The sequence below is a fragment of the Geotrypetes seraphini genome, chromosome 6 (genome assembly GCF_902459505.1).
Source record: "Geotrypetes seraphini chromosome 6, aGeoSer1.1, whole genome shotgun sequence".
In the NCBI taxonomy this organism is placed as follows: Eukaryota; Metazoa; Chordata; class Amphibia; order Gymnophiona; family Dermophiidae; genus Geotrypetes; species Geotrypetes seraphini.
This window is the reverse complement of record NC_047089.1, coordinates 164,765,803-164,783,930: the sequence shown is the minus strand read 5'-3', so window position 1 is coordinate 164,783,930 and position 18,128 is coordinate 164,765,803. Positions and strand designations below refer to the sequence as shown.

At 42.4% G+C, this 18,128-nt stretch overlaps 1 protein-coding gene across 1 annotated transcript in view; it reads right to left on the bottom strand.

Moving 5' to 3' along the window:
- COL4A1 (collagen type IV alpha 1 chain) overlaps positions 1 to 18,128 on the bottom strand; it is a 347,504-nt gene that overhangs the window by 22,679 nt on the left and 306,697 nt on the right. The window contains exons 42-47 of the mRNA XM_033949647.1: positions 14,335 to 14,520; positions 10,474 to 10,607; positions 3,148 to 3,220; positions 1,556 to 1,627; positions 1,018 to 1,146; positions 787 to 885 (exon numbers count right to left, since the gene is read on the bottom strand). Coding sequence (XP_033805538.1) covers positions 787 to 885; positions 1,018 to 1,146; positions 1,556 to 1,627; positions 3,148 to 3,220; positions 10,474 to 10,607; positions 14,335 to 14,520 — 693 coding nt within the window. The remainder of the gene's footprint in view (positions 1 to 786; positions 886 to 1,017; positions 1,147 to 1,555; positions 1,628 to 3,147; positions 3,221 to 10,473; positions 10,608 to 14,334; positions 14,521 to 18,128) is intronic.

Below are 18,128 nucleotides of genomic sequence, written 5' to 3'. Positions count from 1 at the left end.
GCAGGGACCTTGGGCACCCCCCTCAACTTTGGGCTCAGACTCATTCTAGAGCTGTAGCACTTCTTTAAAGGACTGGCAGGGATGCCCAAACCCCACCAACCAGTTCATGAGCGGCTCTCCTCCTCTTCATGCTGCTTCTTTAATGTGGAAAGTGGCAGCGTGCCTCCAGACACCACCAGGACTTCTTATGCATGCTCAGCTTTTTTGTGAATTGGGCATGTGCAAGAAGTCCTGGCAGTGGCTGGAGACATGCTGCTGACTTCTGTATTAAAGAAGAACTCAAGAAAGGGAGTGGTAGGTCCTTGGCATCCCCACTAGAAAAGGTATGTTTAGTTTGCAGGCAGGGAGGTAAAGAGAGGAGGCTGGGAGGACTGTGTTGGCCCTCTAGTCCAGCCCTGGGCACCCGCAAAATTGGAGGGCCGGCTACATCCCTGGTGTGAGGTCTGTGCAGTGCATTAACCACAGTGTGTTGGCAAAGCTCCCTTCCCTCCCCATGCCCCGCCTTCTACACCCCTTAATAGAAAATGCCATAAATGTGTGACTTCATATACGCTAATGAACGCATTACTGCAAACTCTGTTAACAAGATTATCTCTTACCTTACTCTGCATTGTGTATTAACAATTTAATGGGCCCCATAATAAGTTTCTGAACATCTCTTGTTAACTATTCACGCTCCCAAATTATTGGACAGCCAGTAAAGACAAAATAGTTCTTCTGCAGGGCTTGGATCAAGCAGGATGATGTACTTTCACAGTTAATTTGGTTCATTTGATATAGACTTACCTGGTGGGCCAGTGGGACCAATATCTCCTTTTAGACCAGGTGTGCCATCAAACCCTGGACTACCCGGTTGTCCAGCTATGCCTACAGATCCAGTTATACCTAAGAAAAGAAAGAAAAAAGTGAACCCCATTACTGGTTCATGAAATGACATTTATTTCAGGCATGCTGTAGTCTTTAGCACTGCTGTGCTTACTTGCTATTACAATCAGAAACAGAAAGTAATCTTCCTACCATGCTGTCCTTTTTGACCTGGAAATCCCGGTGGTCCCATAGGACCCACTGGGCCCTCAATGCCAGGCAAACCAGGCTCTCCTTTAAAAATCTGAAGAGGTCCACTGGGCCCAGGTGGACCCTGTAAACCTGCAAAATAAATGTATAATTAAATGTTTATAGTTTGAGGGGGGGGCTCCTAAATGATCATATTATATGATCATGTAGTTACACACTACCAGGCTCATATTCACACCATGGAAGATTGCCAACTATCTCCCGCAGTCCGTGGCAATATTGAAAATTCAATGCTATCATTGTATCCGGCCACCAGCTGGTATTTTTGACCAGCTGGGACATAGCCGGCTATGCCCATATTCAGTGGCTAGCTGGCTAAGTCTTAATGGCCAAAGATATACCACCCTTTTAGGCCACACGACATAGCCAATCAACAGCCAATCTGCTAAGCAGGATATTCAGCAGGAGATAGGTGGATATGTGTCATTCCTGGCAATCCAAATAGAGCTGAATATCGAGCATTATGTATTTAAAAAAATACCTTTAGATCCAGGTAAACCTTGATCTCCGTGTTCTCCTTTAGATCCTGGGAACCCAGAAGAACCTTTAGGCCCTAGAAATCAAATCCCAACATGGAAACGTTATAATCTTTTTTTTTTTTTTTTAATATGAATGAGTTTGCATTGTCTTTCCTTACAACAATCCTATTCATTTGTGGATGGGCAGACTGGATGAGCCATTTGGCCTTTATCTGCCACCATGTTTCTATACAGAGAGTTTGAAAAATGCGCTCTGGGGGCAATTCTAGAATAAGATGCCTAGGTTAAAGTGGCAGGAAGGCACATTCATGATGCTATTCTAGTGCATAAGTGACTTCTTATAAAACACCAACTAATGGAATATTCAGATCTTTCTCATGAATATTCATTATGAATATCCTGAAAACCTGAGTGGCTAGGAAGCCATCAAGGCAGATTTGAGAACCACTACATTAAAGAATACTAGCGGGGAAAGGAAACCACCATGCTGCAAGGGCTGCCGCACCCACAGACAGGTACCCACCCACCCCTGGGCCACCCTAGTGAGAGCTTGTGTAGCGAGTCAACACTCGTTTTGCGAGACGAAAGTTTGCTGAGTGTTTTGCTTGTCTTGCAAAACACTTGCAAACCGAGGTTCCACTGTAAATTGGTGTGCCATCATTTACATTTGCCATAGACATGGTGTAATTGTTAGCATGTGAGTGTGGAAAAGGGGTGCAACATATATGATATAATTTAGAAGTGACTTTTGCTCATGACCCGCCTAGCTTAGCATTAAAAATATCTCTACCTTTATATTTATGAACGTCTCTGGAAAAAGTTGACAACATAGCTGATCCAATATGTTGAAAATAACAAATTTTTCATATCATAGGGCCATAAGCAGTCTGAAAATGTTACATGTTTGAACTTCTGTAGCTTTTTTATTTTTTTTACATAAAAGAATTGGGTTTAGATTGTTGTACAGGTACTCGTCAACTTACGACCTATGCGATTTATGACTGTTTGACTTTACAACAGTTTCCCCCCTAGCTGTTAGCCTGGGGGGTGGGCCAGTCTCCCACACTTCCAAATCTCGCTACGCAGCAGTACTACGCAGCGCGAGAGGAAGCTGGCATGAGCTCTGCTAGCCAATGAAATGAATGAATGGGAAGCTGGTCTCACACCGCCGGCTGGTCCGGGAACTTCTTCCTAAGTTTAGAAGGGGCGTGAAGTAGCTTGTTGCGATCACTCCCTTCAGTATTTAAAGGGCGTGCAAGCTGTCCGTTCGAATTCGTTAAACATATGTGTTGGCGATGTGAGAGCGGGAATGTGGGCCTTAGGCATAGTCTCTTGAGTAGAAGGAGAGATGGTAACGTGCTCTCCTCCTCCACTTAACCTATATACAGTATTCATAACATAGGCTGACTTACGTCCCGATCAACTTACGACCTGTCAGCCGGAACCAATTGCGGTCATAAGTCGATGAGTACCTGTATTTCAAATTTATTAAGACCTCAATTTTTGTTTCTGGTGACTTTAGTCACCTTTCCTCAGTCACACATACACACATATATGCTATATATGATTGATTGATTATTTATGTTGATCTCACCTGCAAATCCTGGAACTCCTGGTTGTCCATGTTCACCCTTAAGACCAGGAACACCTGGTAGTCCTGATTCACCCTGCACAACAACAAAATAAGAGATGCATGATATTACAGAATGAACAGATGAGAAACTCATCAATCGTGGAACCAAAGGAGAAACTGAGCTAGAGGTTTGCTATGACTCTGAGACTTGGGATAAGATGGAAGCAGCTCTGTCTGCTATTACCAAGGTACTCAATGTTCAGGAAAATTGAGTTAAAAATTATATATCATTGGTATCTTACGCCAGTATGCCTTTTCTCCTGTATTGAAGGGGCATCTATCTCATTATCCCTAAAGGCACTGTGGGGCTCCGGGAACCATGGGGACAATGTAGGATATAGGTGCTGTTGGATTACACTAATCCTAGGACCCTGGAATCTTTTTGCTTAAGAACCTTGTGCCATATTACAAATATATGCCTAAAAACTATATCTGGAATCCAGCCCATGTAGCAATGTTGAATTCATAAGAAATAGTATCACCGAAGATATGCACGGTGTTAATAGTGGAAATAACGGGGCTAGGTCTATACGGTCTTACCGAGATGATAGAATTTAAAATCTACTTTAAAAAGTATATCCATAAGTGACGCCACACTCGTGCACGAGATCAGTAGTGAAAAGTACAGGGCTAAATCTGTGCAGCAGTGCCGGGATGATTCCAGATATAGTTTTTAGACATATATTTGTAATACCTGTCTCTCTATAACTCAGCCAGTTTTTAGATGTTTTTATTATGTATTCCTTTTTTAAGATCATTTTTAAGATTAACTCTCTGACAGATATTTCTATGGACCTTTTAACATTTAGGATATACGTTTGGAATGAAATATCTCTTATATGCTCACGTTTAGGAATATGGTGCTAACACGTTTTTACTATGAACCCCTCTTTTTAAAGGTTTTTTAAGATTGATTTTAAGATTAATTTCAAGACAGATATTAATATTTAGTATATACATTTGGAATAAAAGATTATTTTTTATATGTTTATGCTTTGGAATTTGGTACTAATATGTCCTTATGTTTCTTTTAAATTAGTTTGATACCTTTTTATTGTGGTTTGTTTCACGCCTTATTTACCATGGTAGGTCTTCTCTGGCTATTTCTTTCATTTATATGTGATCACCTCACTTATATAGTTGTAGTTCTAAACATGAGTTTAATATGTTGCACTTTCATCATCTTGGTTACTTTATTTGATTTGATCACTAATTTTCACATTTTTATTATATCACAAGCAGTTTTGTTATAGTTTTATTATAGTATATGGACATTGGACTTTCTATACATTATGTAATACATTATCACTTGTTCACTATGTCACATTATTAAGCTTCTGGATGGCATAAGCACACTATTATATTATCACTAAGCCACATTATCTTGATCCGAAATGTAGTAGGATTGATATTTATATCTATTAGGACCCCTGAGGAAGGCGTGTTGTCCGAATCACGGACCGTGTCGGGTCCCTTGGTTGGTAATAAGGTTGTATATTCACTGCATTCTATTATCAGTATAATAAACATTGCCTGCATCCTGTACATAGTCTGCAGTTTTGTTTTGTGTTTGCTGCTTGGTGTACTGCAGACTTTGTTGGATTCCTTTGTTTTGGTGTTGTTCGACTACTTTATATTTATAACATGGAGAAGTGGCAAGTGGAGTGTCATAGGGCTCTGATCAGATTGGAAAGATTATGGGGCTCTCTTGATTTTGTGTACTTGAGTGCAAAACCTGGGGAGAAATATACCCTATATTATTGTTCATATCCCTTAATATTGTTCTAAGAGGGGGGAGGGGGGTGGTTCTTACTGGGAAGAAATTGGCCATCTCCTGAGAGAAGTGGGGTTTGGTTGGGAGGGGATAAGGGGAGTATTGGCTGGGACTGTTGCTGGAGATATAGGATAGTTATAGTGGTGTAGTAAGGGGGTGGATTGCTCTAGGCATTGTCTTGGTGGGGGCACTGGCACTTCTCCGCCCTCTCATGCCACACTGACAAACTCCTCCTACCCCCGCCCTTCCTGTATCTCTTTAAATCTTCATCAGGTCAAGCAACTTCATCAGCCTGCTACCTTGGCCAGCCTAGCTCCCCTCTGAAATCACTTCTGGGTCACAGAACCAGGAAGTGACATCAGAGGGAAAGCCAACGCCAGTGTGAGCAGCAGGACAGAGAAGTTGCTTGTGCTGGCAAAAATGTAAAGAGGTACGGGGTGCGAGGGTGGCATGGGGGGCACAGGATCGGGTACCCTGGCCAGTGACACCAGCTATGATGCACAACATAATCAGTCACCAGCCAATCAGCTAAGCCAGCTATCCCTGCTGAATATCGGCAGATAGATGGCTATGTGCTATGTAGATGGTTGGGGGCTGTTCCTGGCCGTCTAAATAGCGCTGATCATCAAGCCCATTGTGTTTATTCATTTGCACTCAAGAAAACTTCTGATCAAATTACATAAACTGTTTTCTACCCTGGTGCAATGGTGTAGTGAGGGTAGGAGGTGCCCGGGGCAGTGCCGTCTTCTGCCCTCTTCTCCGCCACCTCCCCCACGCTCCTTCCCTGCCCCCCTACACTGAGCACGCGTGCCTCTTCTCTTTGGCTGCACCTCTTTAACTTCACCGGCGCAAGCAGCATCTTCAACCTGCTGCCCACACTGGCCTCGGCTCTTCCTCTGTCACTTCCTGGTCCCGCGACCACGAAGTGACTTCAGAGAGAGAGCTGAGGCCGGCAGGAGCGGCAGGTTGGAGATGCTGCTCGCGCTGGTGAAGAGTTAGAGGAACGGGGGGAAGGGAAGGCATATGCAGCGGGGGAGAGGTAGGGAAGGACTGCAGAGGCAGAAAGGAGAAGTGCTGGCGCCCCCACCAAGAAAGCACCTGGGGCAGTCCACCCTACTCCCCCCCCGCCCCCCTGTCCCTCCTTACTTAGGGTTACCAGATTTTATGGAAATAAAATCCAGACCCATGGCCATGCCACCAGGCCTACCCAGTTCCTCCTCGTTCCGCCCTAGACCCCTCAACCTGTTCACTTGTTTGGAGCGACGTCAGGAGGACATGCGCAGGTGCAACACGATGATGTCATGTGCTGCATTACATTCACACATGCGCAGATGCCCTCCGGACGCCGCTCCCAGTTTGAAGCTTTTTAAAATCCGAACAAAGTGTCAGGTTTTGAAAAGCCATCCGGACGCTCAGACATGCCCTCTAAAAAGAGGACATGTTCAGGTAAATCTGAATGTCTGGTATCCTTACTGCAACACTGTTCTGGTGATTCCAAATCAATGTCTTATTCAGATCCTACACTAATATTGTAATGTTATTTATATGTGGAAATGAAGGTCAATTAATTAGTTACGGATGATAACTTTTAAGAAGGGAAAGCGTCACGAGTGGAGTGCTGCAGGGTTCGGTGCTTGGACCCGTGCTCTTCAACATATTTGCAAACGACCTGGAAATTGGTACGACGAGCGAGGTGATTAAATTTGCAAACGATACGAAGTTATTCAGAGTAGTGAAGACAGAAGGATCGCAAAGACCTGCAACGTGACATAAACACGCTTGAGAAATGGGCCGCGACATGGCAAATGAGGTTTAACGTTGATAAGTGTAAGGTGATGCATGTCGGTAATCTTATACATGAATACAGGATGTCTGGTGCGGTACTCAGGAAAGAGACTTGGGAGTACTGGTCGACAAGTCAATGAAGCCATCCGCGCAATGTGCTGCGGCGAAAAGGGAAAACAGAATGCTAGGAATGATTAAGAAAGGGATCACGAATAGATCGGAGAAGGTTATCATGCCGCTGTATCGGGCCATGGTACGCCCCCACCTGAAATACTGCATCCAGCACTGGTCACCGTACATGAAGAAGGACATAGTACTACTCGAAAGGGTCCAGAGAAGAGCGACTAAAATGGTTAAGGGGCTGGAGAAGTTGCCATACAGTGAAAGATTAGAGAAACTGGGCCTGTTCTCCCTTGAAAAGAGGAGACTGAGAGGGGATATGATCGAAACATTCAAGATAATGAAGGGAATAGACTTAGTAGATAAAGACAGGTTATTTACCCTCTCCAAGGTAGAGAGAATGAGAGGGCACTCTCTAAAGTTAAAAGGGGATGGATTCCATACAAACATAAGGAAGTTTTTCTTCACCCAGAAAGTGGTGGAAAACTGGAACGTTCTTCCGGAGGCTGTTATAGGGGAAAACACCCTCCAGGGATTCAAAATAAAGTTAGACTAGTTCCTGCTGAACCAGAATGTAAGCAGGTAAAGCTAGTCTCAGTTAGGACACTGGTCTTTGACCAAAGCGCCACCACGTGAGCAGACTGCTGAGCACGATGGACCACTGGTCTGACCCAGCAGCGGCAATTCTTATATTGTTAAGTTATCTGTTCGAGCTACTCTTAAGACAAGTTATTTCACTACAAGTTGTGCTATTTTAGCACAGAGTCTCATTTTATGCTATGAGACTCTATATTACAATAGCACAGCTTGTGGTTAAATAACCCATCTCAATGATAACTTCTTCTCTAATTGGACTAACTTAATATACCTGTCACTAGCTTTCAAGAGGAGAAAGAGTGTAGTTACAGTGGGTTTAAAAAGTACAGACTCATCTAGGCCTTAGACGGCCTGCATAAATTACTGCAGCTCAGTAGAAGGGGGGAATTGATAGAGGTGATAAACAGTAACACTTTATACTTAAAAGGTCCTATATATCTGATAACATAGAATGATAAAGATTTCCTTTTACAGAAGTACGTAGAAGAAAAAGAAAACTGTAATGGCAGGTGACTCATTTCAACCACGCTGACAGATTTTTATTGTTATGGAAGGATATTCAGAAAATTAATGTGAGCGCATGCTGTGCTACAAGAGTTTGAGTTCATATTAGAGATTTAAACTATTTCTTGTTTCTGATCATACTAAATCATTGCTAGATAAAGAGCCAGTAAAGCAGCAAGGAAAAAGGCAAGCTCCATGCCAAAGGCCCTCTGCTGCTGCTTTCCTACAGAAAGGGAAAGAATCTTAGGTGATCCGAATGAAACATCTCGTCAGAACCAAAGCAGGTCTTGGCACAAAGGATGCCCTTTTTTCATCTTGGCAGCATGCTGAGGGGAACTGGGATTCAGGATATAAAGGGCAGTAGCCAACACCCACTCTAGCCTCTCCAGGGTATACCACTTTGTACGGAGATTTGACAGCAAGACACCAAACCCAACAATCGTGTATCGACCCGATTTACTAACCTCTGTGCCGATCATCCTCCGATCCGATTCAATCCGCGCATGCAAAGGAGGGGAAACGGCATGCAAAGTAGGAAGGGCAGCGATTCATGAACCAAAATATGGAACACCGACTGGGCTGGCCGATCAGCAAAGAAGCGACCGCTGGGGACCAGTCGCTCACGTCCTTTCTGACTGCCCTGCTCTCTGCCGCCCTGCTCTTGTATGCAGCCATCAGAGCAGAACATGTCGTGAGAAAGGATGGAGGAAAGCAAGTTAAAAAAGCTTTATTGTTGCAAGCCGGTGGTTTTAACTCACTTTAAAATCTGTGGGTTATAACCACGGGCTCGCGACAGTAAAGCTTTTTGAAAAAAGGAACTGTTAACTTGCTTTCCTCCATACTGAAGGGAGGCGGCCAGAAGACGGCAGCGCTTGGGGCTTTGATTTTCCTCCCGGTGGAGCTGCCCTTCTGTCCCCGGGGCTGAGAATGTAAAATAGGGATGGCAAGCAGCTTGCTGCAAATTAGTGCCAATTAACATCAATTATAGGCAATTATTAGTTGTTAATGACAATTAGCAGCTAAGTTATTATTTTAATTTTGCATGTAACTGACAATATTCTATAACTTGTTCCCACAAAATTGTGCACACGAGTTTATAAGATAAGGAGTTTTCCTTCACAATTGAGGAACCCAATGACAGATAAATATCACATGATGTAACAACTGGATCATTAAGGTTGTGGAACGGGTGAACTATGGCCTAGATTCACAAAGCAAACCGATCGTGTATCGATCGATTTGCGACCCCTTTACGACCAAATTTCCCTCCGGCCTGATTCACTTACCTCTCCTGCGATCCGCTTCCAATCCGTGCATGCAAATGAAGGGAAACGCATACAAAGTAGGCAGGGATGCGATTCACAACACAAAATTTCACATCCGACTGGGCTGGCTGATCAACTGAAGAAGCGACTGCTGGGGAGCAGTTGAAAACGTCTTTCCGACTCTCCTCTCTATTGAAGCCCTGCTCTCTGCCCTGTCAGCCCCGATCTCCTGCAGCCCCAAACGCCTCCCGCTGTCCCAATCTGCTTGCCCTGATCTGCCTGCCCCGAACACCTGCCTGACAGGTCCTCTCTACTCCCCCTGGCTCTGCCACCTTCCCTGCAATGTGAGCCCACAAGTTTAAAGTGGGGCTGCACACTGCAGTGCAGCCCTACTTTAAACCCGCAGGCTCGCACTGCAGGGAAGGTGGCAGAGAGCAGGAGAGTCTGGGCGGCAAGAGCAGGGCTTGGGGAGAGCAGGAGAGTTGGCACGCATGACGACGGAATAATCTACAGGTGAAAAATATGAGAACGATTCCAATGGGACTTGAAGGGGGGGGGTTGTAATTGGGAGATGCCATTTTGGAAATTTAAGAACAGCAAGAATTACGTGAAAGATGTCCTTGAAGAGATTTCTCACAGAGACTGAGAAATAGCGCACAAGGCTAAAAAGGCTCTTTTTTAACTCTGGTTAATCACAGCGACTTCCTCCTCCATCTCTTAAAAGTTCCCAGCTCCTAAAAAAAAAAAAAATCTATGCCAGGCCCGGAGGTCCAGCGCATGTGCAGACCATCTACAGATGGTCTGCGCATGTGCTGGGATCATTATCGAGCGATCCAGGCAGGCAGATAGGGGCATTCCTTTGATCGCCCCCATCTGCATATTGGGGTTTTGAGAATTCATCGGACCTGCCCGGATCCGGGTCCGATCGGGCAGGTTCGTGAATCTAGCCCTAAGTCACCAAGGGTCTCCTTTCACATCTATATTCATAATTGTTTTCAATTTATTTTCAATCAAAAATATTTTTGAACGTTTTTTGCATCTTCATTCACTGGTCTCCTTCATTCACTGGTCTTATTGTGGTATATACTGTTTATTATCCAGTGTTTTGGGATCAATTATTGAGGATATAAAAATATGGCCAGATGTAAAGGGTATTCATATTCATGGCAACAGGGGAAAATAAAACAGTATATGAAACCCACAATCAACCTTCAGAAATAAAATGTAACAAAAAATACTTACCGTAATTCCTTGAAACCCCTGGTCACCTTTACTTCCTGAACCTCCAGGGGTCCCAGGCCAACCTCTGTCTCCTTTAATACCTTTAGAACCTTCTTGGCCTGAAGGACCTGGTAATCCTTCACGGCCTGGAACACCTACATAGAAAATTCAGTACTTCTTAATAATACTTTCTATTCAAGAGTAGAAGAATATTTTAAATTTTGAATAATAGCTGATGCTTCTAAAAGGCTGAGGTACAAAACTACACTCAGATGTGAATGGTTATTTCAAGCCATTTCAAGAACACGTTGTCATGCATAATGACACACTATTTAATTACAAAGAGAGATGAGATAAAGAAATGCTATAAATAGAGAGTAATAGGAAACCATGAAGATTTAGCATTTCCCCCCAAATTACAGCAATACAAAAGGTGACAAGCCACAGAAAACCAACAGTCATTTAATTTTATGCTCGATGGATACATGGAACACTGTCCCAGTGGAGATAATGGTGGAGAAAAGAATAGTAAGGGATCAAGTTTCAAAGATCCATTGCATGGAAAAGATCTCCTGTTAATTTTAGGCAATTATCTTTATGTGGACATTCAAAGAGATAATCCATAGACTTTCAGCCAGCTAGATTTTTGTTTGAAAATTCCTAATCTAAAGGTCAAAGTTTGATTATTTGTACAGCTGGGATTGCTCACCTAAATTCTGTGGGTTATAACAAATACTATTGCTACTTAGCTTAGAGACCCCTTCACTAGAGCGTGCTTACTGCAGGCTAAAAAGCACTACTGTGGGGCACACTCAGGCATTCCTTGGAAGTTTTTGGATCAGCGCTCCCTTCCCATGCACTAAAAAAAAGAACGATTAGGTTCTTACCTCGATAATCTTCTTTCTTGTATATGTGTCCAGTGGTCCTGAACTGTAGGGTCTTGTATCTGAACCAGCAAGTTGCTTGCAGAAAACTGTCAATCATGTTTTCAACCCTACCTCCTTTCCAGGCAGCTGCTCCTGCCCCCTCAGTTTGTACAAAAGTAATCAAGGAGTACTGTAATGAAAGATATGTAACTCGCCCTGGATAAGGGCGGTGGAGAAATAAACAAACAAACATAACTGGAAAGATGGAAACGGGGAGGAATCACCAACAGTACAATTCAGTTCTGCTCTGTAAAAAACATTATCAATAAACATTCATAACACAAACAGCTGTTAGAAAAACAGATAGAAAAATGTGTGCAAACAGCACTAAACTTATATAGAGCTCGTAGCTACTTGCATGTTCCACTATCTAGCAAAGATATGAAGTAGACTATACACTGTATGGAGCAGTCTCATTTTTTCAGCTCTCCTGAAAGGCAGAGATTTCTCCAACACCGGCAGCAAAGCCCACATACAGGGCAGGGCTTCAGGACCACTAGCCACATCTACAAAAAAGATTATTGAGGTAAGAACCTAATCTTTTTTTTCTAGTGCAATGTGTCTAGTGGTCCTATACTGTAAGGATGTACCAAAGCAGTCCCCAGAATCTAGGGCGGGCCCACGTGGAGCCTGCCTTTAGGATGGAGGACCCGAATGCGGCATCTTTCCTGGCTGCTATGTCCACCCTGTAGAACATGGTGAAGGTATGGAGGGTAGACCATATAGCCCCTCTACAGATCTCCTTGGGTGAGACAACCCTAGTCTCTGACCAAGAGGTAGCAACTCCTCTGATGGAGTGAGCATTCAATGCGATCAGTGGCTGCTTACCACAGCCCACATACACGGAAGAAATGGCCATCTTGATCCATCTATAGATCAAGGCTTTAGACACCGGTCTACCTTTCTTCACTGACTAGTCAGGACGTGGTCCAGGGCCAATGCTGTTTCTGGACAGCCACTCTCATGCACCGAGCCAGACTCTGCCAGGGAAACTTCATCCTGAGATAATAGTGGCATGGAGGACTCGGAGAAGGCTGAGACGGAGGCTCCCGCCCCTCCCCCATACACACCACTGCATGCGAGACATGGATGCTCCTTGGTCGACCATCCATTGCAAACCTGAAATGATATAGGGGTAAAGGGCCTAAGGGGTCTATCCTTGTTGATTTTAAGCAAAATTAAGGGGATTTGAGACAGATGGGGGCTTTAGAAAAAAAAGATTGTTTAAAATCCAAGATGACCACTGTCAGGAAAATTGTGCCAAAAACAGCCTGCAGAGACCTTCCCTGATGGACAAAAAACATAGGGAAAGTGGTTATAGACGAGGAAAAACTAGGCTCTGGGTGCAGAAACTTCCCTCCCCCCTCCCCAGATTTTCCCCTTGGGCTATAATACCCTTACTCACTTTGCCATGTGGTGCCTGCCTGCTTCAGCATAAGAACTCAGCTGGAACAAATGGAGAAGAGATCTGCCTCACAGATTCGCTGGATCAACCTGGTCTTTAGGCTGGTAGTCAGATTGAGCCTCAACCCCCGGAGAACCTTGGAGTGAAGGGGGGAGAACCACGTATCTGGCCCACTATTAATCTCGGCCAAGATGAGCCCAAACAGCCTACACTCAAGCTCCTGACTGAATCAGGGATACAAGCAGCTATGCAGGAGACAGCCCCTGAGCTATAAAAAATACCAACAGGCTGGCTAGCTAGGTTCCCCCAAGGGGCTGATCCTGCCAGTAGCAGACTTCCGTGGCGTGAGTCTGTTTCTTCTCCCAGGCAGAGGTACCAACCGGTGTAAATCTCTAAGTACCGAGCCTCCACACAAATACTGAGAAAAAATACCTGAAAGTTAAAAACTGCAGAGCAGATCAGAAACACCTCTTTGCAACATGCTTGCAGAAAACAAACTGAGGCAGGTAGGAGCAGCTCCCTGGGAAGGAGGCAGAGTTGAAAACATAATTGACAGTTTTCTGCAAGCAACTTGCTGGTTCAGATAAAAGACCACATGGTTCAGGACCACTAGACACATTGCACTAGAATACTTTTTATATTGTAGGCTGGGGGCGTGTTTGGGAGCAGAGAGTAGATGTGCTAGCACTAATCGATGAGTGCAGTTAAATTGCCGCACGCTGATTAGCACAGGAACTCTTACCACCTAGAAACAGGTGTTAATAAGGGCTCCCACTCTAATTGAGATAGTAAGGTGTAGTCATTAATGGGGGGAAATGTGGTCATTTTAAAACCACGCAAGACGTGGCCTCAGCGCATAAGAAATCCATGTGCTAGTAATAGCGCAAGACATTTTCTTTGTATACCTTAGTAAAACATCCCCTAAGTTATAAGGCTGTCTGACTCAATATCCACCCACTGTTAATATAAGAATAAGGTCAACTTAGGCAGTCAAGGGGGGAGGGAGGAAGTCATTGAATTTTTTAATATCAAGGCTTAATCTTTTAATTCCTGAAATTAGTTAAATATTTTGGAAAATTATTCCCTAAGAGAATGCAGGAAAGCCTTGATCAGCACAGAGGATTCTTTGATGCAAGAATAAAGTCTAAGATCTGGTAGGAACAGAAAGGCTGGATGGTCCTTGCAGTGTTTATCTATCATTACAATCTGCATGTCTACGTTTATATATAACAAAATACTGACTTAAATATAGTAACATACTAACTTAAATTCTTCCATCATTCATGTGTTTTTTAAATATTTGCCCATATAAAGATTGCATGCTGATCAGCTCTTTTGTCACTGAAGTTGATGTATATGTCCCTCAAGAAGAGAATTTAAAGAACTACTGACCATTAATGTAATTAAAATATTCAAGTATAATTAAGCTCATATTTTACAAAATTAAAATACACTGCAGTAAAAGAAAAATTGAGCCTAACATCTGCTTACATTTCATAGACTGAGAAAACAGTGTGAAGTCTTTTTTATTTTATTTTTTTGTTTGTTTACCTGGAAACCCTCGTGGACCTTGTGGACCACTGTCTCCTTTGGGACCTTCCATCGCAATGCCTGGTGTTCCAGGGAAACCGGCAGGACCTTGAGGACCCTGTGGACCTGATTCTCCCTGTTCACCTTTGATTCCAGGAAACCCAGGGGTTCCTGGGGACCCTGGGAAACCTGTGTCTCCTTTTATACCTAAGAATAAAGCGAGATGTCAATGATCAAATACAATTAAAAGTTGTTTAATTTCCTTTCTTATCTAAACTAAGGCTATGCAAGTGGGAAAATTAGCTTACCAGGCACTGTAAGGATTCAATGCAATCCCTGCTAAGTGCTACCATACAGAGAGAATGCAGAAAAGCCATTTTGCCCTTTGTGAAACACATCTCAATCAAATAGGCAACTTGTAAGTTCTTAGTTTAGATTCTTAAAAAAAATCATTACAGTTTGTCAGAGCATTAAATATCTTTCTGTGATGAAACAATGGAGCCACAATCAGAAATGCATGATTTTAAGCACTATTTACTTATACTGTATAGTGGTACTGATATTTGGATACCAGCTACTGTGAAAACTACATAAAACCCATCAAACCTGGACAATGTGCAAATGAAATCATACTATCTTCCAAGGCATAATAGACCTGTTTATCTTATGTAAAAATTACTACTAGATCTAGCCTCTCAAGAAGAAGAAAGGAATTGGGACTTGTATACCACCTTTTTTTGTAGTTTCACAACCACACTCAAAGTGGTTTACATGCAGGTACTTCATGCATTTTCCCTATCGATTCCAGTGGGCTCATAATCTATCTAATGTACCTGGGGCAATGGAGGATTAGGTGACTTGCCCAGGGTCACAAGGAACAGTGTGGGGTTTGAACCCACAACCTCAGAGTGCTGAAGCTGTTGCTCTAACCACTACAAGCATATAGTTCAATATTCAGCGGGAGATGCCCCTGAGTTTACCCCTGACGAAGGACACGAAACAGGGGTCTGTAGGGTGATCAGCTGGCACTCCCTGGAAACAGACTCTTTGATTGATAGATGTTAGCAGTTTTCATTGAGATAAGTTCCTTTTTTCAGTAGCCATATTTGAATGTTGTAAGACTGATATATTGTTACTTGTCACTGCAGGAACGACTACCAAATGATTTGACACTTTTGAGTGTTTTTGATTTCTTGAACCAGATTATTGTGGCACTGGGTATTTTGGGCAACTTTGCACATTTTAAATATTAAATTAATAAATAATATGTTAGAGAATCCAATGGCTTTATCTTATGATACTATTTTATTTGGTACACTTAATAAGAGCTAAAAGCCAATTATTAATGAGAAATAACAAGCTTCTTTTAGTAATGACAGGGGTTGCCATGCAGCTTATTTTAAGAAATTGGAAAAACTGGGATAGGTAGAATTACTCATTTTGATGGGAATCCCTGTGTTATACTTATAAAATGGAACGATGCATGGCCATACAACAGGGATGCTTTAAGAATTTTATGGGTGTTTGGGAGCCATTGGCTAAATACTCTAAAGAAGAATAATTTATTTTTATTTAATAGACAAGTAAACATACACATCCTGGGGGGGGGAGGGAAGGTAATGACCAACAACTCAAATTATCCTGTCCTTCTAGTAAAGGTATCAAAGGAACCAAGATCTTTGGCCATTCTTTGACCTTCAAGTTTCCTCAACTTTGGAACAATCCTCCACTCTTTTTAAGAAGTTCTGTCTCTCTTCCTTTTTTTTGTAAGTCTTTGAAAACTATTCTGTTCACTAAGCACTTTGGTAATTCATTTCTGCTCATTTTTTTCTTTCTATTCAGTTCTTATTGGCCTAAACTAACTACTGTAAACCGAGATGAGCTTTCCTGGATTGAAGTCTCGGTATATAAAGTCAAGCATTAGATTAGATTAGAATTGATCCAAGGATTTTATGAATAGTTTCCTGAAGGTTTGATATACAGTGGAACCTTGGTTTACGAGCATAGTTCGTTCCAGAAGGCCCTGCAGAGGCAGGAAGATCTTCTAGTGGCACCGGCATGTCCTGTGGGCTGTGTGCCGGTGCCAGATGGAGGGGGTAAGTTGAAGTTGTTCGGGCAGGGCGTGCCGGTTCGCGCGGGGGGGGGGGCTTTTGCGAGCGGGGGGAGCGATGCCGGTTATCGGGGGGGGGGGGGGGTGCTCGCAAATCAAGTCAACACTCGGTTTGCGAGACAAGTTTTGCGAGAATGTTTTGCTCGTCTTGCAAAACACTCGCAAATCGGGTTACTCCCAAACCGAGGTTTGACTGTATTTGTTTATTAGATGGGAGGGTGGGGGGAAATTTATTTGTGCAGTAATATTTGTAAGTTTTGTTGCGTTTATTAAATAATGTAGAAAGTGAATCATTTATTGCGCATTTGTAGTTTAAAAAATCAATAAAGAATTTAAAAAATAATAATAATAATAACTTAAAAATTAAAAAACATAAATTTTATTAGACACAGGGTGTTTAGCATGATGTGTGTGGGTGATTCCTGCCTTGCACTCTTGGGTGCTAAATGCGCAGATAAACCCTGGTGAACTTTTGATAAACTCCTAAAAAAAAGTTCCCATGAACTGATTTAACACTCCTTTTATTCATAAAAATTTAGAGTTACAGAAATTTAAATCAGATCAAAGAGCTCTCAATACACACAGTGTTTCAAGAACAGAGAGCAGGTCTTTCTTTATCAATCTGAGCATTGTGACCCCTCTTGATTAGAGTAGGTTTGGTAACATTTTTTGCTCTAACCACTATACCACACTCTCCTCTTCCACGCACTGAAAGTCATGATTGACTTATAAAATTGTGGCAGAGCTGAGCACAGGCTTGAATATTAAAGATGTGGCAGACCTGATGCTTGATCATTTCAAATTCAGGAATGTTTTGAAAGGCAACTCAACTCATATGTGAATTCCTAAGAGCTTTATAGTACAGCAGTACAAGTACCCTGCCATGCTGTAGATAATTTGCCTAGATGAAGCGAGCAGCCCAGCTCCTTTCCTGGAACTTTTTATAAGGATACGTAGCCACCTTAGTGATTTTATACAACAGTAGTGCAAATTCAGCAGCAATTGTGCCACATTCAACATACGTCAGCCTATGGCACTATTACAACAAACTTAAATGAAGAGCTATGATAAAACTTCAATCCAAAAACGTCAGACCTAATCCAACATTTGTGTTGCGCTTCATTAACAGTAATATAAATACTGATCTTCAGCGGGCCACCAGGCACTCAAGCTTCTTTCATAGTGCCTGGCTTTATGCTTCCAATCGTCATCGGATCATCGGGTTTTGTTAATTTGTTTTGTTGATTTTATTTTTTTATTTTAATATTTATTTAAGAGATAGTACATTTATTTATTTATTTAAGCGATGGTACATATTTAGTACATATTTATTTAAGAGATAAATAAAAATAAAAATAAAATAATTATTAAAAATAATAAATACACGCCGGCAGTATATTTTCTCAGTGACAGCACCCCAAACTTGGAACTCTCTCCCCATCTATTTACGTGAAGAAATCAATCTAGACAAATTTAAAAATAAACTGAAAACTTTCTTATTTAACGATGCTTTTGTAATCTAATATCATTGGTTCCTTTTAATCAATATTCAATAAAATTTTGGACCTAACTGTCTTTTCTCCACACATTCCACGCATTCAACTATTTCTTATCCCATCCTTTTGTGTTTTCCATTTTTGGCTTCCCACTCTGCTCAATTACATTGTAACTTCTTCCCCTACCTTCCTCTTGTTTCCAGTTTGTC